We start from the raw sequence: 24639 nt of genomic DNA, 5'->3' as shown, positions 1-24639 counted from the left end.
TTCAATATTAGGCACATGTAATTGACTCGATTTGAGTGACATTAACAAAGAGAAATTTTAAGGTTGAGTGAGAAAAAAATAATAAATTACATATCGAAATTTCTTGTCGCCTGGTAGCAATCGACTCGGGTAGGTCCGACAGTTGTTGCCAAAGGATATGTAAAGTAAAAGTGCTCTATTCTAACACTTGTGTGATAACTGTTGATTGAAGAGGCCCAGAGCAAAAGCAATTGAGTGCATATACACCCAGTGTGTGACAAACTGCAGCAAAAAAACTGCACACACACAAAAAAAGAATGAAAAGGCACAAAACAAACAATAGCAGCCTCAAAGGGAGACCCGAAACACAAACAAGAAGAAGAAGAATGAAGTAACTGCAGCGGCAGCAGAAACAATTTTGTATACTCGACTGTTTGCACATGCTATAAACAATAAACAAAGGCAACAACAAAAACGATAACGTTTAAACAAAACAACGGCGCCCAGCAGCAGCAGCAAGCAACTCACTCGGGTAGACAATGCCATGGGCATTTGAGTGCGAAACACTCGCACACACATACACACAAACACACACAAACAAGCACGCATACTTATGCATACAAACGCAAGCAAATCTAGAATATCACTCATACGACAGCACGGAGCGCAATATGAGAAAATGAGTGAAGAGCCCCCCGCACTGTCAGCGTTAGCGGTATGTAGAAGTGTTTGTTCGAGTGCGAGTGTGAGTGTGAGTGGCTGTTTGAGCGACAAGCGTCGACCACTAAACTTAGCCCGGCGCCTACTTTAAATGCTCAGTAGACGAGCAACCCCTGAATAAAACACAACAAGTCAAAACTGAAGCCAGCTTCTGATTAACTAGAGCAGCGCTTAAAAATTATATAGAGCGCATTTCAACGAGGGCGAACAAACTCTGCGTGCGTGTGTTTATGTGCTTGTGTGCAAAATTTTAATTTAATTCACTAAAGAAACCAACTCTATTATAAGTACTTTCTTGCCTTGCGTATACGCCACATAAACGTACTTTTGTATGCTATAAAACAATTGCGATTTTAATTGTGTGTGTGTGTGTGTGTGTGTGTGTGTATTACACTAAATAATTAAGCGACATCAGTAAAAAGGAAAACAATTGCAATTCGTTCTGACTTAGCGTGCTAACACCACAATATGTCATTCGATATAGCTATTGCGGATCAGATGCGCATTGCATTAAAGTAAGTGCATAAAAATATAAATTTTGCTAAAACTTTACCCATCAATAATATTGAGTGATTGATAGCATTCTTTTGTGCTCTCGAATATTTCATTTGATTAACAAACCAAGAAAATCTGGGTCAAATTCAGTTTAATTGCCCGTGGACAGTAAATATTGAATTGCAATCAAATTGTAACCTGCAGTTCAAAATGCGATTTCATCGCGCCCTCAGTCTATTACCATAGCTAATCTGTAGGTCTACGAATCTCAGAATATCAGAAATCTGAAAAGCTGCGTCAGAGCTTAGTGGCTTATCAACAACAATACCGCGCTTTGTGCACACCCAACGAAGATCTAAGAATCCGGTTCAGAGTCAGTGCTTAAAGTACGTCCAGCGCTTGCTATAAATAAATATCAATTGCTTGCACATCGACTCGTTATTGATATTGTATAAATAAATATAAATTAAGTAATAGCATTAAGCAAGCTGATAAGATTGTGCAGACTATTTTGGTTCGTTAGTTTGTGTCTGCCTGTGTGGGCCATTATTTATAATTATGAATTATGATATGTTAAGTACTGGGCTGGTTGCTCGGGCTTTTACCCCTGCTTGCGTCAGCAATTTTACTTTGTCAACATTATTCAGCGACCAATGTCAATGGCGAAGTGGAGCTTGCACTTGCATACATATATTCGTCAAGCGAGATAATTTCTTTTATTGCCCTAAGCTCACGTTTGGTCTACAAAAAGAAAAGTAAAGTCAAGTCAACGTAAAAACGAAAATTCGCAAGCTGAGCATATAAAGTCGCAACAATTAGGTAAAGTCAGCTTGGTAACGCGAAAGAGCAGAAGCTTTTGTAAACTTACCAGACCTAAGCTATATATGTACATATTTGATTTAGTTTCTTAATACCCATGTTCAGAGTATACAAATTGTCTATACACTTGAAATCTATCGTATAATTTACATACCAGCTGCAAGGGTAAAAAACTTGTCTTCTACATATTGCGTTCATGGTTTGTTTCTATTAGCATTTAGAGTCTGTGAATCTTTTGTAATATTTATTTACAATCTAAACATGATAAATTAGTAATACCGGTTTGGGAGACACTAATTTTGTTGTTGAAATAACATATAAATAATAAACTATCAGCCCTCAAGTTGCTGTAACAAAAATAAAAATATACAAATACATTTACCATATAGAAATTTGCACAGAATCTCATAAATTTATTCGATTGATTTTGCAAAAATTTCTGTTGAGCCAAAATTGCATTCATAATTTACAATTCGCAATCACTTTTAGTGAAAACAAGTGTATTGATAGATTGAAAATTTTAACAAACCGCTGGCCAACAAAACAAAGTGCACCTCCGATGTATGCCAATGAGCTGCAACATTGCTGATAAATTGGCTTATTGATGGATGCTGTTTTGCAAATATTTTGATTCCATGCTTTAGTAATTCAGTTTACTTTGGCTCTTTGATAGATTAAGTACGTTATAAAGTATGCATGTCAATTGAATTTATTTGCATCAATGTACTCACAAGTAGTTGTGGACTAGTACTGTTTTATGTGACTGTTTTATTATTAAAGTGCTGTTATATTCCCCGGGGTAAACCAGTAAACCAGTTTCTAGTTTCGAGAAGCTAGTTCAGCATGTGGAAATTGCATTCTATTTAACCTTGAACTTGCATTAGCACTCTCGTATATAGTATATGTTTTAAAGCTTTAATTCTCACATATCTCAAGTACTCATAAAAATTAAACGAGAAACAGCGCCAAGGTTGTGCTCGCCAGTAAGAAGTGCCTGCCAGCTGCTAATTAATTGCTTCACCACACTGGACGCAAGTGTAGTATTTCGTGTGATTTATAGCAGTATGAGTTGCCTAGCGGATATTTTTTATATACATATTCTAACACTTGAAATCTATCGCGTATTGGTTGCAGTATCGAGAATGCTTGGTCTGGTGAGGATCGACTCACGCGTCGTTGTGTAAATCGTAACGCACTTGAAATTTACATGAAGCAGTTTTTACTCATAATTCGTCGATTTTTCAATGTTAGTGTGCGAAGTTTGTGAATAGGTATTCAGCTGGATCAATTACATTTAAGTAAGAAACGATGAAAACTTAAATGACAAATACAGTAAACATTATCATGAAAAATATATTTTAGGAGAAGCTCAAATTTTACAGTCGCCTTGTTTCAGAATTAAAATGACTTTCTTGACAAAGTTCCTTTTGTCGACTGACTCACTCAATTAGCAGTAGTCTAGTGGATAAGGTGGAGAAAAACCTAAACTAACACAATGCTAAGCCCTTAATTTTTTTCTTTATAATATTTTTTCTTTAATTCCAAACAAATATTGTAAAGACTATGCAAACATTTTTTAATTGAATTTAACATTTTTTGAATTAAAAATACTACAAAATCCTAAATAACTGATGGCTTTGCTATGGAAGGTGACGTCATCAAGAAAAATTCATTTTTTTATACATACATAGTTTCAATATATAATTAGCCAATCAGGATAGTCTAAAGTTTTGTAAGTCGAATTTGTACTCATTTTCAGATTTAACAGGCGGTGATTAGATTTAAAGGTGATATTAAAAATTGATAAGAGAGTAGTCGGGAAGATGCCATTTTTCGTACTAAGGTACAAAAAATTTTTACCATACTAAGTTACAAGAGAATTTTATTTTGTTAAATTTTACGCTTTCAAGAACAACCGAACAATACTTTAATTAATTATTCATTATAAACGTTTCATTTGCCACAGTTAGGATTGTAGTCTTATAAATAAATAAGTAATAAATAACAGATGTATATCTTACAAAATATGAGATGTCGACCAGGAACGTTTAATTAGTATCACGATCGAAAAGTAAAAACGTTTTTCTCGAGTGGCGCAAACATTTTAATAGTTCAAGCCGTGAAGGTTGTCAAAATTAAAGTGCATCTTAAAGCTGTAGTTCGCTGGAGAGTACTTTAAAACTCTTGAAAAAAAAAAAACGACGGCGTCATTTTATGTGTCATATGTGTGATTAACTTAGTGCGGAACGAAATTGGCAAAAAAAAACACGCGGTACTCGAATGTTCTGTAGAAAAAGGCTGAGCGGGACAGATAGAGCATCAACGTGTTGATGTCGGAGACGTATGTAAAATTCAAAGAGAAGCTGCTCGTAGGATTGATAGAGTCAAATACAATAGTTTGGAAAACAAAAGTGCAGAAAAGAAGAAAATATTGTGAATTCGGTAAGAAGAGATGTAAGAGACGCAAGAGGCGAGTGTGCTTAAGTATTTTAATATAGAAGTGATAGAAGATAAGGCCGAGAATACTGGACACGGAAGAAGAAAAAATATTGCTGTAGCATAGTAGAGAGTGCACATTTATGAGAAAGCTTTTAGTCCCTGGGTTGAGGGCGATAGGTCCAACGTTTCATTTATTACTGTAAAATATTTGGTCTTATCACCTAGAAATATTGACAGCCGTGAATCTATCGTGTCTATCAACAATCGAATCCAAATAATTTAGTTTGGCAATAAGCTGCATTGTCTATGTCAAATCTATAGTTAAGTGAATTTTTGAGCATAAGATACTTTGAGCCATTTCTTCGATGTTGCTCGGCTATCGCCAAAAATTTACAACTTGTGTATTTTAGTATTCTTTACGCACGTACATACTAGAAAATGAGTTTTGCCCATGGGCGAATGCTCACGAACTTATATGATGGAAGCCCGCCCAAAGTGTCTAGCAATTGTTTACAAACAAACCAGAATAAATAAATAATTAATAATGCTTATTCCAAACACCAGGAATTTTACGCGTATTTAGAGCACTTAGCTGTCTAATAAACGCAGGCGATTGCACTAACTAATTGCTTCACTTGTTGTTCTTACTTCACAGCTATGTCAAGTTCAAGACAAAGCAGCAGCGACTGCGCAGCAAGGATAAGGTGGTGGCAGACACCGTTTATGGCAAGGTGAAGGGCGTCAAGTGGCGCTCGATTTATGGCAACAACTACTGCAGCTTCGAGGGCGTTCCCTTCGCCAAGCCCCCGCTGGGAGAGCTGCGCTTCAAGGCGCCCGTCGAGCCAGAGCCTTGGTCCGAGATCAAGCGCTGCACTCGGGAGCGCTCAAAGCCCTGCCAGGTGAACTTGGTGCTAAACCAAGTGCAGGGCAGCGAAGACTGTCTATATCTCAACGTTCACACAAGAGACGTAAGTTGATGGATTTCTCGCAGTTCGAGGCTACCTATGCCCACATATATTTCATATAATATATTCATTTCGCAGCTGCATCCACAAAAGCCTATGCCTGTTTTGGTCTGGATCTATGGCGGCGGCTTTCAAATGGGGGAGGCCTCGCGTGATCTCTACAGTCCAGACTACTTTATGATGGAGCATGTGGTGTTAGTCACCATCTCTTACCGCGTGGGCGTGCTGGGCTTTCTCACACTGGACGATGAGCAACTCGATGTACCTGGCAATGCTGGCCTCAAGGACCAGGTGCTCGCTTTGCGCTGGGTCAAGCGTAATTGTCACTTTTTTGGCGGCGATCCAGACAACATAACCGTTCTTGGAGAGAGCGCGGGCGGCGCATCCACACATTATATGATGCTGACCGAACAAACACGTAATCTCTTTCACAAAGCCGTGCTCATGTCGGGCTCAGCGCTTTCGTCCTGGTCGATGACGCCCAAAAATAATTGGGCCTATCGCCTGGCGCAAGCGACTGGCTTCACGAGTCCGCCGAATGATCGCAATGTACTGAACCATCTGCGTAGCTGTAAGACAAGCAGCATGCTGCGCATGGCCGAGGAGATCATTACCATGGAGGAGCGCCATCAGCGGAAGCTAATGTTCAGCTTTGCGCCAACCGTGGAGCCATATGAATCGGCGCACTGTGTGATACCCAAGCCACCGCTGGAGATGATGCGCAACTGCTGGGGCAACGAGATACCCATGATAGTGGGCGGCAACTCTTTCGAAGGCCTTCTCGTCTTTCCCGAGATTCGCAAGTGGCCAGGGCTGTTGTGCGAACTGGGCGACTGCGAGTTTGTAACTCCCGAGGATGCCGGCCTCAATGTGGAACAGCGTCGTGCCTTTGGCAAGCAGCTAAGAGCCGCCTACTTTGGCGACAAGCAACCCAGTCTTGCGACTTTGCTGGAATACTGTGATGTAAGTGGAGCATAGATAAACTTGGGCGCAAGACTTTTAACGCTTCATTCTCCATCTCTTTGCAGCTCTGCTCGTACAAATATTTCTGGCACAGCATACACCGCACGCTGCTGTCACGCGCCTTGAATGCCCCCAAGGTGCCAACATATTTGTATCGCTTCGACTTTGATTCAAAGCACTTTAACATAATGCGAATTATCACCTGCGGCCGCAAGGTGCGCGGCACGTGTCATGCCGACGATTTGTCCTACTTGTTCTACAATGCGGCAGCCAAAAAACTAAAGCGCCGCACAGCCGAGTTCAAGACCATAAGACGGCTGGTCTGCATGCTAGTGCAGTTTTCTGCAACCGGTAATCCCAGCACACCGCTAGCCGCGCAAGACACCACCGATGACGAGAAACCGGCTCAGCCCTGGCTGCCCATATCACAAGAGGATGCGGTGTTCAGGTGTCTTAACATTTCGCACGATGTTCAGGTGATGGATTTGCCCGAAGCCGATAAGCTGCGTCTCTGGGACAGCATGTACTTGGACAAGCGTCTGTTGTACTAGGCCCTAACGTCATATGCAGCCGTCGTTCGCGTTATCTCTGCTCTACACTAGGCTAGTAATCCGGACCGACGGACTGGTCAGCGAGTTGCCCAGAGGTGGCCTCAAAAGCGCAGCCCCAGCGCAAATCTGTTTGTAAATAGAGCTCTCTATAGCCAAGCTATCGAAAGTAAACAAACACATGCACAAACTTGTATGTTATATACAGAATCACTTTCACATTCGCATAATTCACTTACCACACATTGAACTAGAAAAAGAGCCTTCAATTTTTTGTGGCCGCCTTGGGCTATTTATATGCTATTTGCAATGTTATCAAATGGCAATATGCAAACACAGCATAGAATTTGTACAAAGTTTCGGATATTTAAACCTATTTTTTATAAACTAACAAGCTTAAGAGGATATTTTTTATTAAATATGAAAAGTGCAATCAACTAATATTTCACATGTTACGAAATAAACGAAAATATTTTATTAATTGTTAAGTTGAATGGAAAATTGTTTACAGCCGCTAGACTGTGTGTGTGTTCTGTGTGCTGTGTGTTTATATCTATTTATGTTTGTGCATATAAACCCGCTCAGCACACACACACACACATGTGCACATCTCAAACCCAATGGATACTTCACGGTGAGGTAGGTATGCAACGCTTTATGATATTAAAAATTCCACAATGCTCGCAGGCATGAACAATTTTAACAGCTTCACGCACACACACAAACCCACCAGAAATATGACAAAAACACAGTCCTATTCACTCGCTCCCACATACACATATGCATACATGGAAGAACACACCTGATTGTAACAAATAAAGAGACAGTTCGATAGAAATGCTCTCTGCAGCCAAAATTCCAAAAAAAATAATCTTCTAAAGTATTTTATGGTGTCTTAACATATTTTTAAAGTCACTTGATTAATACTATTCCAATCCAAAATTATCAAAAATAAAAAAAGGAAAAGCCAAGTGTCAAAGTTTAATTTAAATATTCTAAAACTAACCTTAACAAATCAAAAAGTGTTCCCTTTATCGTTTTTTTTTTTCAGGTGGATGTTAGGCGAAAGAAAATTCAAGACTTTAAAGATCGATTGGCAACACCCCAGATTGGAATCCCATAGGATTTTACTTTGGTGGTGTCAATTTGACACACACGATCCCCTAGTCAAAGAGCATCAAAAAGTTGGCTACACCTAACTTTAATGCGAGCTTGTTTATTTCGAAAATTGGGCTGAGTGCGAATCGAAACAATGCACGATGTATTTCCCGGCATATTTTTCGGCGGTGGCGATTATTCGTGCTTAAAACATAAACGTCAACCGGCGCCATCTCACTTAATATACTTTTTGACATTTTTTTTTTGTTGTCAATGACTCAACGTGTAGCTAGAACCAAATGACTTTGTAGTAATATGTTCATTTATAAGCTAGGAACAATTTAGGCGATACAAATTTTGAGCAATGGATTGGGCTATTTTGTTCTGTCTTTTCAGTCGACAGTTGTTGGTTTGTTTAAGCTAGGAGCATTATTTATTTTTAATAAAAACAAGTTTTTAGAAATTTATATTGTACACAAGGTGGCGATTAGAAAGGTGTCACATGGAAAAGATTGACTTATTAAGTCTTACTTCAACTACTTTTGAATCCATTTTTTTAAGAAATTGTAAGAGGCTTTAATTATTTTCGCAGTCAGTACATTAGGCAATGCTCACCAATAGGTATTATTTCTTCCTGTCACGTTCTGTGGGCTTGGGTGAAATTCAGCAGCAGCTGGAAATCATTCATGTTGGATTCAGTCGATGCTAGGATGTGTACGTATGTAATGAAATGACTGAGACTCCAAGTGCGTGTCACGCAAGTTAGTTGAATTATCTGAAAGCAACAGTGGCTTGGGTGTTGTAGCGGCTGTGAGAATATTGTTGGCTGTTGATTTGCTTTTATAAAATTCATGAAGCAATTTTTGAGGACACGAAAAGATTGTAAGCTCTGACCCAACGGATTGAACAGTGCACAACAGTCACGAACTTTTTATGGCGGCAAATAGCAGCTCCATTTCCGGCCCTTTAAAGGCAAGATGTGCGTTACGCTTGGTTTTCAACATTAAATTCGTGTATTACTAATAAATTTATAACACAGTTCAAATATAAAACAAAATTACTTTGCAAGATCCTTATGTAAGTTAGTCAGCAGAGCTTATATAGTATAATTACACACTATTTATACTAGCGCGTTTCGATTGTTTTTCCCAAGGAAAAGGATTTATTTATTTACTTATTTAATGTCAACTTTTAACAGTCGACGATAAAAGAAAATTAAGTTTTTGTTTTTAAATTTGATAAGCTTATAGATTTAACTAAAATATTTGTATTTTAATGGAACCATATTATATATATATATAGATTTTTTTCTTTCTTAGAGTTTTTATTTAAAATCTGCCTGAAGAGGCAATAATTAAATTTAATCGTGGTACATTGATAGTTTATATATAGTAATACATTGGTGGGTTATTTATTGTCTATTGTTGAGTTGTATGGAGGTCGAGTGGGTGGTTTCTATTGAGGCGTCTAGTGGTGGTGCAGTTCACCCAGGGGCTGTTGAGCTCGGCATGGATGATGAGCTTTGAATATGATACGCAACGCTTTGTTTTGTAGCCTTTGAATTTTTAGCCGGTTAGTTCTGCTGGCTGTGCCCCACAGCTGAATACCGTAAGTCCAGGTGGACTTCACAATGGATTTGTATATCAGCAGTTTAACGCTTAACTTGAGTTTTGAGCTCCTGCCTATTAGCCAGTGGAGTTTGGTTAATTTTTCTTCCGCTTGTTTGCGTTTGAGTGCAAGATGGGAGCCCCGGGAGAGCCTTCTGTCTAGCTTCATTCCTAGATAGTTTGGCGTAGGCTCCCGTGCAATAGTAGGCTGGCAGGCGGGCAGTCACCTGGCCGCAAGCTGAAGGTGGTGTGGGTGGACTTTTCAGAATTTACTGTTATGTTCCAGCGACCAGCCACGTGCCAAGCATGTCTAGTTGCCTTTGCATCAGCTGAGAGGCTTCACTGGGGGATGTGGCTGAAGCGAGGAAGGCAGTGTCGTCAGCGTATGTGGCAGCTATAAGAATCAGTTGAAATCGCTATAGAGCAGAAGAATTTTTTCATAAGTCAAAAATAAAAAAGAACCCTTATTTCTTTAAAGGAAAATTAATGTAAACACCAAGAAAACTTGGGGATTCTATATGTTTAGGACATTAGGAAACCAAAAACATATTTTCTCTCTTATACGTTACTGATTTCTATTCGAATGCTTAAAAACACTGGTTAGAGTAAAAATATACAAATAAATAAATAACCTAGTTACATTATTTTAATAACACCGCCACCACCGATGCACTATATTTCATCTGATACCCCTCGATCTAGTGTCTAGATAGATAGCAACGTGCTCTGTCATAGGACTCACCGAAAATCATAACAGAGTTGAAGGCATAAAGGGAAAAGGAGAGCTTTCGTCTCCCAAATCATTGTCATGTAAATCAGGCGGTAACGTAATGAAATAGCAACAAAACAGCATGGAACAGCACACTGGAGAGAGCTAACCACCTGTGCTATCTCTAGGCTCACATGTCAAATTCAAAGTCTCAACCGAAATTCCACTCTTCTCCACCAGAAGAGAATCCACATCTCAATGCTGGTCGGATCCCTCACGGTGCACTTTCATCTCATAGACACACACGCCATGAGACTGAGAGTGCTTCACAACGATTTTAGCAAAACTTGCAATTGTGAAGAAAGCGTGACATCTGGCCTGCACTTAGCGAGAGACAATTTCCTTGAGGTTCGCATTTATAAACGACCTTTTGGAACTTGCTGAAACAGGAAAAAACTATTTACTTTTCGTTTTATCTAATAATTGGTTCAGCGGGGAGGGAAGAAGAATTTAAGAGGGATTTAGTGGTAGCACTAAGGTTGGCCTATATACGGCGAGGGCAACAACTATACCAGTCACTCCAAACTTAACCTCGACTAAACAAAATAAAGCCAACATTTTATAATAATAATCCAAAATTGTTTATTTTCTTAAAAGAATTACTATAAATAAATCAAAATATTTATGGATTGTTATGAAACTGTCAAGACGCAGCTATTAAAAGTTGATTTCTGATAAATCCTTGCGAATTTCGATTTTGGTAAATGCATGTATAGTGCTTATACCTTAGAGAAACTCAATTGCAAACAGATTGTGCCATACAAACTGCCGGATTCAATAAAAGATCAGGCGAGGCGCTTAAATTTAATTTATTAAATTAATTTACTGCTCGAAATTACCAATTTGCGCTGACTATGCCAGAAATAGGTAAAAACGTTCAATTGTTGTAATTGATTTATTTACGTACATATGTAAAAAAAAAAACAAAAAAAAAGAGTATTATATGTTAAGGCACGAGATCGAGAAGAGAGCATAAACTGTCAGCTGTGACTACAATAGAATGACGTAGAGCGAGATTAAGCAATCAAGTTCAGCTCTTGCTCTTGAAAAAGCTTTAGTGCGCCCACAAAAAAGCACACGCTGAATTAAGTGTCATCCGCACACATATACGTACTTATGTATATTCACATACATATATAGGTCTGTGACTATGTTTGTATGCCCATAAGTCACGAGAGTTTATGTTAGCCCCGGTGTCTATGTATGTATCTTATAATGGTTGAAGCATTGCCCAAGGTCATTTTAGTAGAATTCGCTTTAGTTGATAGAAATCAAAAAATGCCGGGAGCTTTTGGAATTTCTCGCAATATTGTTTTATTAACACTAATTAACTTTGATTTTTGGCAGCCCCGGTGCATTGCGTGCCGTCTAATGGAGAACTATGCGATTAGCTTAGCTTTTATATCGCGTGCTAAGACTAGCTGACTGACTAACGGTAAAAGGCCATAACTAACTATAATTGCTTGGTCATAACAGTGAACTGACCCAAATTGAAAAATAGTAATGTTGCAAGCATTAAAGTACAAAGAGCTTTTAGGAAAAGTTGTACATGTATAGTTTGAATGTAAGAAAGCTTTTTGAATGAAGTGAATTATCAAGGATTTGCATGTATGTATATATGAAAGTATTCATATACATAAATCAGCTGTTTGACTTAAACATATATTTACAGATCCTTGTTTGAATCGGCTTTGTTTACATTACCTAATGACTTGGCATTAACAAGAGCGTAGCCGAGAATGGGTGAGAATTTCATGAAAATCTATGACGTTTCTTTTTTGAGCTTATTTGTTCATTTCGAATCAATTTAAATATCATATTCTTAAAAAGTAATAACAAAATAACTTAAGAACAAGAAGGGTAATATTTTTGCTTACAATTACTTAGAATTCATTTTTTAATAAGCTTTTGGGATTTCTATGAATTTCCGTGAGTCATAGCTGAAATGTTCCGGAAAGAAGCATATGGCCTTATCAATACGATTTATTTACTTTTTTACTTTTTATATGATTTTTGCAGAAAGATTACACAGCAACACAGACATGAACACAACAAAATCAAAGTTAACACAAGCAAATTATCGGCCACTTAACAGCTCGACAAGAGTCCACAACTATTATTATTTGCTAACTGATAAGAGCACGCGTGTAATTGTAGCAATCACTCAGTATCCATCGATGACTCAGTGTGAATCTATAGACGCAGCCCAGGGATGGCCTAAGCTCTAGTTCTTATAACTACGTATGAAAATACATATACATATATGTACTTATTTATTCTATTGCACATACATACATACATGCATATGTATGCACATGTGGACGAAAAATTCGTACACATATGTATGTATGTATATATGTATGCATATATGAGATAAGCGGCACACATGCCTCTTTGATTGCGACCCGTAGAGAAGCATGATTAGTTAGTGGTTTTGAGTAAGTCCCCTGAGCAGTAGCAACAAGCGAATTCACAGCAACAACAATGAGAATACAACAATAAGAAATAAACGAAATATTCTTGAGTTCTCTTTATGCTTGAAAGTTTGAACACAGAAGCTCTGCTGTGCGCCATGTGCTTAGAGCTTTTCCTCTGAGCTTTTTCCGTCTGGTGCTCTGAAAACAGTTGACGCGCTGCTCTCATAACAAACGGACGTTGCAATAAAAGTTCAAAACTTTGCAGCTGAATTAAAACCCATCTATAGAATCAACAGCTAGCAAGCGCAACAAACACAAGAATTTATTATAAACTATAGTAGAGCTGTTTTAAATTTCTTGCTTAGCAGCTACCATTTAAATTTCGCGTGGCGTTTCGTTTTATAGTTGCGCGTATTGAAACCAAAAGTTATGTGATAAGAAATTCGTGTGCTTTTTCGCAGTGAAAGTGTCCTGCGTGTTTGTGCTGGTGTGTATATGCTGTAGTGCGCAGGACTTGCCATTGAAAGCTTCTTATCAAAAATAAGCTGCTGGCCGCAGCCTATTGTCGCTTCTCAAGGCCACGGAAACATCTGGCGCACACTTGAAAACAAAACAAACCAAAAACAAACCAAATAAGAGTTATAGAATAACACAAATTTTTATATAAGCTTCGTTGCCATATTCTTTTATATAAATAATTGAACTGCTAGCTAAAAACTCGCCGTAAAAACCAATTTAAAGATGTCTTCCATGGCTGCATTTGATCAAATAAAAATTGGACTCAAGTAAGTTATACAATTTTCAAAATAATATTAATATTATTACTATAAACTATATAGTCTTATGGATTAAGAAATCGGTATAAATAAATTTTATATACATACGTATGTATTTAGGTAGGAAATAGTTTTTCTTAACTCTGATAAAATATAAAATTTACAAAAATTGTTGAGCTTTAATTTAGCATACTTGATCTTTCGGGAATGAAACTTTCATAGGGCTTAAGTTCAGTTTTTATGGTCTTGTTTATAAACGAATAAGCGAAAACAAGGGTGTCATCCTAAAACTTTCATTCTATATTTGAAATATCTTTTATATTTAATCGATTCGCTTAAGAAGTGACTTCTCTATACTTATGTTCAATTATATATAGTATGTACGCAAAAATATAAATAAATACGTATATGTTTTGTATATAGTATGTTCGACAAACTAAAGCGACAATTGCATTGTGCATTGTATATGAAATATCGGCAGCTGTAGTAAAATAAAAAGCTTTGGTTTAGATCATCATTTCCATATCCTGCTCTATTTGCCTAGTTAATTGTCTTTGTTGCACTATAATCGTATTACATAGTGTTGGCTTGGCGAAAATGACATCAGCGAATAGTGTCATCAGTGGCAGAAGCAAACTAAATTACAAAATGATTTAATTTTCTCATTGACTAGTTATAGAAAGAAATGTTGATCAGTGAATGTTTTTAAGATCTCTATATACATATATATGTATATTCAAATATAAATGTATAACTTTTTGTTACAATCCAATCAAATGATAAAATATTAATTATTAATTTAATTAAAGAGCAGAAGTCAACTTTTGTTTATTTTTACAAGATAAGGATAGAGCACAGGTGTAAGCTCATTACAGCAGGCGGCACTAAACTGCTACCATAATACCAGCATTGTTCTGGAAAATGTCCTGCTGCAAATTACGCCTTACGCAAAATTTGACAGGTAACAACACCACAGGAGCTCTAATTCTCCTACGCTTGCCTAGGGAGCACAGCTGGCTGGTGTTGGCGTCATGCCGTTCTATTGATTCCGAGAACTTTGTAATTTGCCTACGTAACAAGCAAAACATAAACACATAAGCACGAACTGCTGAGCTCAGAGCGCTCTCATTACGAGCCCTTTTTGTTTAGCTGTATCTGGTGGCACTTAAACTGCGCAAATAATTAGGTAGCATGCCGCATTGAAAACTGCTCTAAATGAGGCTCACTGCTGTCACAAAAACAAAAAAGAACACAAACACAATTTATGTAAATTTATCTATTGTACAGAGCTTAGGCTGAGTCATACCTACATATAAGCTTACGTAGGCAAGATATTGCAAGAAGGGGCAAAAGAGATTGTGCCATGAGATCAGCCTGAGCAACAGGTTTACGATTTGAGCCACATAGACGAGACAACCAAATAAAGTTGTCAAAACAGTTGCCCAAGTAATAAACGATGAGCTCGGTCTGTTAATATGAGAATCGTAATGTGCTTTCAAGTAATAAAAAAGTGTTTAGTATAAATTACAAGTAATAATTTAAATTTTTCAAAATAAAATTTGCATATTTAAATGCAGGCGTGATTTATACCATTTTACTTGACAAACGCATTTGTTATCACATACGTATGTACATACATTATTTATTCATTTTTTTCGTATTCATTGAGCATCTAAAAATAAATTATACCTAATATAAAGACAAATATCGACGTCTGTTTGTTTTCAGTGAAAGCCTTCAAAGAACAAGTTTAAGTTTTAAATAAAGTTTATATTGAACAGCATTATGTAGGGCTACAAGCTGATCGCTTTAATAAAGAAACATTTAAAATTCACCGAGCAATTGACGGTAATTCGACATACAATTAAATTAAATAAAATTGCTCTATGATTTGGCCTTGGATAATTTGTTAATTTGCAAATGTTTTCTGGCAGTTGAACAATTCTTTTTATAGTATATTCTTGTTGCCAGTTATTGTTGAAGATTTTTGATCTTTTGCTGATTTCATGTTTGTCTACGTAAAATATACTGTACACAAAAATTTCCTCATATAGACTATATGTTTTGTGTTTCTTTTATTCAGACTATATATACCTCATACGCCGCGTTTGCGCTGCCCCAAAGCAAAAAATTGTGGGCCGCTTTGTACGTGCATTTGTCGTTGTCGCTCTTGTTTAGCTATTGTGCTGGTCGCCCACACATATATGTACATAAGCACACATGTATGAGCGTATGTGTGTATTCGTCAAATTTATTTAATTTAGCCGCGTTATGTTTATTTTTTATACACTTTGACATTTTTGTAAAATATGGAAAAGGGTATTATGAAGTTGCTGGCAGACCCCACAAAGTATATATATTCTTGATCAGCAATACATACTGAGTCGATATAGCCATGGGTCCGTCCTGAATGTTTGCAGCCACCTGTTACTTCAGCAACTATAAGAGCTGGAGCAACCAAAGTTTGGTATATACATAGGTGCTCCTATATCCAAACCGAATCGCTTTTATTTTATTTATTTTTTAAACAATAAAAAAAATATTTAAATCTAAAAAAAAATTCACAAAAACGGCTTGGTTATGGTTTTTGACCGATGCTGAATTTTAAAAAGTTCGGTTTAGTAACTTAGGAGTTATTCACATTCTAATTTTCAATATAGACAGCGGGGTGCGCTTGCTGATGCGTGATACAAACGTCGCTGCTGACGCTACAGCGAAAAAGAGTTGTGACGCGTTAGCTGTTTTGTGTGTATGTGTTTGTGAGTGCATGCGTGTGTTTGCTGTGATGCTCTAGTCAAAGTGTATCTAAAAGTTGGTGGCGCCCAACTTTAATTTGTCCACTTGTTTTTCATACACTTTGGCACTTGGTATGAGTTGGAAAAGGTATCTTTAGATTGTGCAGAGGCATGAAAAGTTAAAAAAGATTACCAATCTTATTTTGTTTCTGGAGCGTAGACAATATGAGTTGATTGAATCTTGTAAGTCGCTGTACATTTGTTGGCTCATGTAAGTTTGTTGCATTTCTGTTGGCAAAGTGTATCACCAAGTTGGATGCGTACAAATTAACTGTGAAAGTTTTTTTTTTCATTTTTTGTTTAAAGCTTTTGTAGCAGACACAAAAAACGGCTTGAAAGCAAAATTAATGAAAGAATCGACACAACAGCTAAATTGTTTGTATTAAATAAGTATGTGCATACATATGTGAACATAGGTATTATACATTGATACGTTTATCAATGCAAATTGATAAATAAGTAAAATTTGTGATCTTTTGTAGGTTTAGGTTGAATTCTTATTGAAGCAACGACCAAATCATAGACCTCAGAATGTTCAAGTACATTTATAAATTTCAACCCCAGTGCAAGCTTTAAAGGCAACTACCTTGAATGTTAGCCTTGCGGCAATTGTAAGCTTGCATTTCATTCATATTCAGGATAAAAAGCTTTTCGCAAAGCTTTTGACGCCTTCCAAGGTCAGCGTAAATATGTAACAAAACTTATATATGCAAACAAATGTACATATATCACAATTTGTCTGGCTGTAAAATGGTTTTATGCTTGTTACAGCATAAGGTAACATAGATATAGCGAATGCTAGAGTTGCAGAAGCCTTTTGGCCAAGAGCTTTGTCTGCTTGCTTTCGATATTTTTTGTATGCTTAGACTTTGTGCCTTGGATTCACTTGTCTGGGACAAATCCCTGATAATGCGAATGGGGAAATATTACAGCTTAGTATGAGTATGAGTATGTGGAAAATTAAAGCAAATCATTACGGCATAGTCTGATGCAGCCTAAGCTTATCACTAGAGGCCAGATTACGCTGTACACGTTGAAACGTGAGACAGGGCGAGAACAAGCTACAGACATAATGAGAACTGACAACAATTACAGTGTGTTCAAAAATTTATGTTCAAACATTAAAGTCTTCAATCTTTGAGATTCTTCGGATATTCGTATGTATAGTGTGGGTTTAACTTTATTTTTTTATTTTCATACTACAATATATTTTTTGATTATTTATACATTTATGCCTGGGCATAGAGGCTATTAGTTTATAAATTATACTCGGTTGATTTTCAAGTTACCGATCTCCTACAATGAAGTAAAGATTCGGCTAGATGGGCAGCTGATTTTACTTTAATTAAAGAAAATAAATACTTATACTTTGCTGGACATAAAAGTTCGTATGAAGTCATTAAGTCCATTCCTAGAATCCAAAATAAAGTGAAACCGTTGAAAATGTTTTATTTTTATCTCAGACTCTCAAAGCACGTATTTTAAGTTAAATAAATAATGCAGAAAAAATTGCAATTTCTAAAGTGCTGACAACATATGTATATAGATAAATTCGCGAATAATTTTAACAATTTACATACATAGTTATTGCCTGTTGAAAGGTGAAAACGTATTCGATAAATTTGCTTTTGACGTCTGCGGCTTTTACTTTTTGCGCTGATCTCCTGAGGACAAAATGATGGCAATGCGAATGAAAATGTTGAGAGCATCCATGTAAATGGCTAAAGCGTGGTTGATGGGATCAAAGCGAACGTAGCCGTGCTCTGGATAGCTCTCAGCCGCCTTTACAACGCGCTGTGTGTCGTAGAGCAAAAAGCCGCTGAACAGTATCAGTCCGCCGTAGAGCGACATGGAGGCCAGACCGGCGCCGAGGGCTGTGGTGGGTGGCAGCCACATGGAGGCCAGCGAGGAGGCAAACACCAATCCAAGTCCAATGGCCAATGGACCACCGATGGTCAAAAACTTTTCGCTTGGCGCACAGGCTGCCACCGTGGAGAGAGCGCCGACTATGCCGCCAGTGTAGAGCAAGGCTCGAACCAGAATGGGACCGCCCAAGAAGCATATGGGCGCTATAACTGCGCCCAAAACCCCGCAGTGTAGCGCCCAGGCGAGCTGCTTGGCTCCCAGCCCCGGCTCGTAGGTCAAGCTCTGGCACAAAGCACCCGTGCCCATCACCAGACCAAGCGTAATCAGCGAGGCCATCCAGCCGCTGCGCATAATCAGATTGAGCATTGCATCTGATTGGAAAACAGCTGCCGCTGAGGCGGCAGTCACGGCACAGGAGGCGCCAAAGTAGGCGTAGGTGGCATGAATGCGGTCGCGCACGTAATGGGGCCACATGACCGAGTGATCGTAGATGCTTGGCTCGTGCGACAGGCCGAAGCCATAATAGCAGAGCGCCACAAGACCCATCAGCGCTGCACCCGCCGCCGCTCCCTTGCCCATGGAGTACGCATTTTCCGTTGGTGGTCCCATGAGTCGTTCCTTAAGCGAGGGTCCACGTGTGCGCTGATCCAGGTGTGATCGGTCGCGCGGTCCACGCGAGCCCTCCGAATACCAGCGCATTATATTGGGGCGACCTGGTAGCAGCCATTTGCTTGGCTTAACAGCTGGTAAATCCTTGGAGTTGATATGGCTTCTGGTTGTCTGTAAAGTCGATTTCCATAGCCTTTGGCTAACGCTGGGCGATCTGAATAGTAAGCGCGTCGATCTGGCGGGAAGGACATGTGTGAGCCGTGCCAAAAGCATTTTAATGCGTCAAATGAACTGTCGTTATATTTTGAATATTATTTGGTGTTGAATTTTGAAGCACACATATGGTGTATCCCTTGATCTTTAAGCCAAGGCATGCTGATCTGAAAACAAAACCGCTTTTATTTGTTCAGCGAATAATATTCATGAATCGAAGCAAAATATAGTAAGGCTTGACATAATACCAGAATAAAACAAGTGGGCAAATTAAAGTTGGGCGCCACCAACTTTTAGATACACTTTGACTAGGGCAACACATACACACAAAACAGCGTACGCGTCACAGTTCGTTTTCGCTTGTAGCGTCAAGCGCGAACGCCGCCGCTGCGTCGGCAGCGACGTTTGTATGGCTCGTTAGCACATGCACCCCGCTGTCTATATTGAAAATTAGATTGTGAATAACTCCTAAGTTATTAAACCGAACTCTCTTAAATTTTCGGCATCGGTCAAAATCATAACCAAGCGTTTTTGTGATTTTTTTAGATCTTTAAATATATTGCTTAATATCGTGTTTTTTTCGATTTGCCGTGGAGGGGGGGAGGAAATAAAAAAATAAAAAAAAACGTTTGGGTTTGGATTTAGGAGCACATATATACCAAATTTGGTTGCTGTAGCTCTCATAGATGCTGAGAAACAGTTGCTCAAACATTCAGACGGACGGACAGACGGACATGGCTATTCGACTCAGCTCGTCGAGTGACAAAATATATATACTTGTGGTCTGCCACGCCTCCTTCTCCCTGTTACATACATTTGAGGAACTTCATCATACCCTTTTCCATTTTTTACAAAAATGTCAAAAATATATAAAACATAAATTTATAGTTAAAGTTAACTTGATTTAATAAATATTTAAAATAAATGTTCAGAATTTTGATATATTGTATAATGCAGCGAAATCTTGTGCCTTTTCTTTATCTCTATCGAGAAAATTGTAAGATTCAGTTTTTTCTCGCTTGCAAGAGTAATTTCTAATTTCGGCACTTGCTCTATTCAATTGGTTGATGCTCATCATTTTCTCTCACCTTCCGGTTGGAAATCTTTGTCAAAAATACCTGAATGCAGAGACTAAAGTTTTTAACAAATACTTACATATATTTATGTATTTATTTACTTACAACTAGTTTCATCTGACAAAATCAGTAGACACCCGCTTTGCCTTATCAGCGATTTCTAGGCATGATTCTAAGAAATACTACATCGCAGAGCTGAGAAAAACAAGAAATTTGTTTGTAAAAAAAAATGATCATGAGAGCTCTTGCCCAAACCGATCTAAAGTTTATTTAGCTCTTCTGTCGCTGTCGTCACAATTTGTCGGAATCTGTTTGCGCCCAATGACAAACGCGTAAATCTGTTTTGTTTGTGAGTGGGTTATAACAGCTAGAAGCAAAAAATTTAATGAATGAATAAAGGAATAAGCAATGAACTCTTAAATGGGAAAATATACTATTTTCCATTGTTAATTTGGTGACATGTTGTGGGGATTATTGCGAGATAGAAATTATTGAGATAAGAGCTCTAATTTAACTGCTATTCACGCACACATCCACAAAGGATGCATAGGTCAGGTGTGTGTGTGTGTGGGTGTAATAAAGTGAAATGGCTGCGACACACGCAAAGCCAACATTAGAGTACAGCTACTTTAATTTTTTTATGGCCTGTGTCCCGTCATAATCATTATTTATATATTGACCTTACTATTCTTTTATAGGCTCTCGCCATTAACTTTAGGCGTTACGCTGGAATAAATTTAATTTAAAAGTTCAGGGCCACACAATCAAAAATCACATAAAATATACACTTAGAAAATATAAATATACATTTATAGTATATAATTTAGAAAACAAGCATGTAAGCAAGCCCCACAGCGCCACCTAGCGTTCACTCAGCATTGACGCCTGTCCGCTGCTCTCTATATAGAAAAACTAGAATCGGAAATTATCATCGATCGACAGAATTTCTCCATCTGCATTTTAAATACAGAAATGTCGAAGCGATAACAAAGTGGATGACAGCGCGATACACCAATATGAAATATTTCTAACGCCTTTGCCATTGGAGAATTAGGAGAATTTGGTACGCTTTACAAGCAAATATGCATACATAATTTCAATTTAAGTCACGTTTCACTTGATGAGCTCACAATTAACTGTAAGCGCAGATTTGTGCAATAATTGCTAATTTCAATATTAATAATTGGCAAGCTTTTATTCTTAAATTCAAAAATTATATAGGTTGGGTTCATATTTAAGATTAGGGTACATTTTTAGGCCCCCTAAGCGATTAGAAAATGAACATATATACATATACATATATATTTTCATAAAAATGGCAAACGGAAATATATTTTTAGCTGATACCAAAATGCTTCAAAGCAAACACCTGGCCTAGCTCGCGACGAGATTTTTACGTTACTGATCGAAAATTCTCATTATCTCCAAGTTTGCTGATAAGTATTATCGAACAAAATATAAATCAGACTACCAAAGATAGTAACAAGCTCATTTTTTTTCTGAAGAATTATGATTTTTGTATTCATATTCATATTATGGTTCTGTTTTCACAGAATGGTCGACTTCAAGGTGCAACAGCGTCGATATCGCACCAGTGAAAAGACTGTCGTCAGTACTACATATGGACCCATAAAGGGTGTCAAGCGCAAGTCCATTTACGGCCAATCCTACTTTAGTTTCGAGCGCATACCCTTTGCCAAACCACCGATCGGCGAGCTCCGCTATAAGGCGCCCGAGCCACCAGAGATTTGGACTGAGGTGCGCAGCTGCACATCACAGGGTCCAAAGCCATTGCAGAAGCACTTTGTGTTCGAGATGACAGACGGCTCCGAGGACTGCCTTTACCTCAATGTCTACACAAAGAATGTGAGCAGAGCCGAGCATTAAACTTTTGTTTTTTTGTAATATGCCTGGCTTTGCTTTTCAGTTAAGTCCCACCAAACCCATGCCTGTCATGGTCTGGATCTACGGCGGTGGCTTTCAGTTCGGGGAAGCCTCGCGTGAGTGCTATAGTCCGGACTATTTGCTGCGCGAGGATGTGGTTGTCATATCGATTAACTATCGTCTGGGTCCACTTGGTAAGTACTTGAGGGATGTTAATGAATGAAATGTATTTTATATATATGTCGATTGCCAGGCTTTCTATGTCTGCAAGATCCTGAGTTCGATGTGCCTGGCAATGCGGGGCTCAAGGATCAAGTGCTGGCCCTTCGGTGGGTCAAGGCGAATTGCTTGCGCTTTGGCGGCGACTCCTCGAATATAACCCTGTTCGGCGACAGCGCTGGCAGCGCCTCAGTGCACTATATGATGATCACAGAGCAGACGCGTGGTCTCTTCCACAAGGCCATCTGCATGTCTGGCAATACGTTGTCGCCTTGGGCGGTGACGCCTCAGCGCAATTGGCCGTATCGTCTGGCCCAGCAGGCAGGCTACACAGGCGATAATGCGGAGCGCGAGGTCTGGGAGTTTTTAAAGAGCGCCAAGGGCTCGGACATAATCAAGGCAAATGGTGAGCTCTGCATTGATGAGGAGAAAAAAGAACGTATTGGCTTCTCCTTCGGCCCTGTCATTGAGCCGTATGTGACCAACCACAGTGTGGTACCCACCAAGCCCATCGCTATGATGCGCACTGCCTGGAGCAACAGCATACCCCTAATATTGGGCGGTGTGTCCAACGAGGGCCTGCTGCTCTACTCAGAAACAAAGACGAATCCAAAGTGTCTTAACGAGTTGGGCGACTGCCGCTACGTGGTGCCCATGGAGCTTAACATGGATCGCGATAGTGAGCTGTGCCGAGAATATGGCGAGCAGCTGCGTCAGTGCTACTACACCGATAAGACGCCCAGTCTGGACACGCTCCATGAGTATCTGCAGGTGAGTGCTTAGCTAGCCAAAGCTCTGTGAGAATACTTAATTCTCTTTGGAAATTTTCAGATGGTATCGCATGAGTATTTCTGGTTCCCCATCTATCGCACAGTATTGTCGCGCTTGGAGCACGCACCGAGCGCCCCCACCTATTTGTATCGCTTCGACTTTGACTCGAAGCACTTTAATCATCTGCGCATACTCAGCTGTGGGAAGAAAGTTCGTGGCACATGCCACGGCGACGATCTCTCGTATCTCTTTTACAATTCTCTAGCACGCAAGCTTAAGAACCATACCAGAGAGTACAAGTGCATTGAGCGCTTTGTAGGCCTGTGGACGCACTTTGCGACGCATGGTAACCCCAATTTCGACCCGGAGCAGTCAGATTTGTGGCAGCCCGTGTCTGCGGCTGCACTCGAAAAGCGGCAGCTCAAGTGCCTTAATATCTCCGATGAGCTGAAGATCATCGATGTGCCCGACTTGCATCAGCTAATGGTCTGGGAGAGCTTCTTTAAGCGTGATGAGCTGATGTGAATTACAAATGAGTTTATAGCTTTATAGCAGTGTAGTCTTTATGTTGAGACAGCGCCAAGCGTTGTTTTTAATCCAAACTACTAAGCATAGTTACGATAATATTTTGAAAAATGCAGATGCTACGTCTATACATAGTATGTGTTATTTAGTTCCCCAGCTGTTTTAAGAACGTTAAAATCGTTTTAGTGTCTCTCGTAGATAAAAATTTATAAGTTTAGTGCAATGTGAATGAGTGTAGCCCTAACTCTCATGCTAAAAGTCGCAACTGAAGTACCTTTAATACATAGTGACATACACAACTAAGAAAGCGTACAGTCGAGGAACTTATGCCCAAATAAGTCAAGTTATGCTAAACGAATATGTTCCTTATGTCTTTCAACTGATGAAATCCAAATGTATATAGGCTGTAATATTTCATTCTAGTTGTTGCCACTTAGGCTATGATTTGTATTCTAAAAGTAACGTGCTAAAATTCTCTCATATAAAATACAACAAGAAATAAGCATATATACATACATATGTATGTAGGGTATAGATATATATTTTTTAAACAATATGTTGGGCAGTTGAGCTCATGAATAATATAAAACCCGTTTAACTTTAACGCTAGGCGTTTGCATGCTTAATAATTATACTTTGTATGCATACATATGTATTCGATTATTTGAACACGTACAACACCAGTCCAAGTTTTACATACATATTTAGGAATATAATTCTTGTTAGTCTTTTTAAATGCATATATTTATATTCAAGAAGAAAAAAGGAGAACGCTACAAAATTTATTTAGGAAATATTGAAAATGTTTAAAATGTCTGTTGACTCAAAACACCTTTAAGCTGTTATTGAATGCACAAAGCTAGAACTAAGTGTTTCTAATTGTTTTCATAGATTCCACAAAGAGCGTTAAATGTATTTTTAGCTCACTAAATTCAATTCCTACAAGCTTCAAATGTAATGTGATGCAACTACAAATATTTTAATAAGATAAAAATCGGAACTTTATGACAAAATTTGAAAATAAACGTATTTCAACCACCTGACATTGTTCTCTGTTCATTTTATACAACAACAAAAACACAATAA

At 38.4% G+C, this 24639-nt stretch overlaps 3 protein-coding genes across 3 annotated transcripts; 2 read left to right on the top strand and 1 right to left on the bottom strand.

The window, feature by feature from the left end:
* The first annotated feature begins 796 nt into the window (after positions 1-796).
* On the top strand, positions 797-7374 carry LOC108602726 (esterase B1). The gene is made up of 4 exons (XM_017990878.2): positions 797-1214; positions 5108-5420; positions 5496-6380; positions 6446-7374. The coding sequence occupies exons 1-4, from the start codon at positions 1168-1170 to the stop codon at positions 6929-6931; spliced, it is 1731 nt and encodes a 576-aa protein (XP_017846367.1). The 5' UTR covers positions 797-1167; the 3' UTR covers positions 6932-7374.
* Positions 7375-13039: 5665 nt separating this feature from the next.
* On the top strand, positions 13040-24590 carry LOC108602727 (esterase B1). Its single transcript, XM_017990879.1, has 5 exons — positions 13040-13604; positions 21708-22020; positions 22082-22232; positions 22292-23028; positions 23089-24590. The coding sequence occupies exons 1-5, from the start codon at positions 13561-13563 to the stop codon at positions 23551-23553; spliced, it is 1710 nt and encodes a 569-aa protein (XP_017846368.1). The 5' UTR covers positions 13040-13560; the 3' UTR covers positions 23554-24590.
* Positions 17906-19224, bottom strand: LOC108602728 (growth hormone-inducible transmembrane protein). Its single transcript, XM_017990880.1, has one exon. The coding sequence runs from the start codon at positions 19136-19138 to the stop codon at positions 18035-18037; it is 1104 nt and encodes a 367-aa protein (XP_017846369.1). The 5' UTR covers positions 19139-19224; the 3' UTR covers positions 17906-18034.
* Positions 24591-24639: the final 49 nt, after the last annotated feature.

The sequence above is a fragment of the Drosophila busckii genome, chromosome 3R (assembly GCF_011750605.1).
Source record: "Drosophila busckii strain San Diego stock center, stock number 13000-0081.31 chromosome 3R, ASM1175060v1, whole genome shotgun sequence".
Lineage (NCBI taxonomy): Eukaryota > Metazoa > Arthropoda > Insecta > Diptera > Drosophilidae > Drosophila > Drosophila busckii.
The sequence above is the reverse complement of the archived record's forward strand: the minus strand, read 5'-3'. Positions and strand labels throughout refer to the sequence as shown.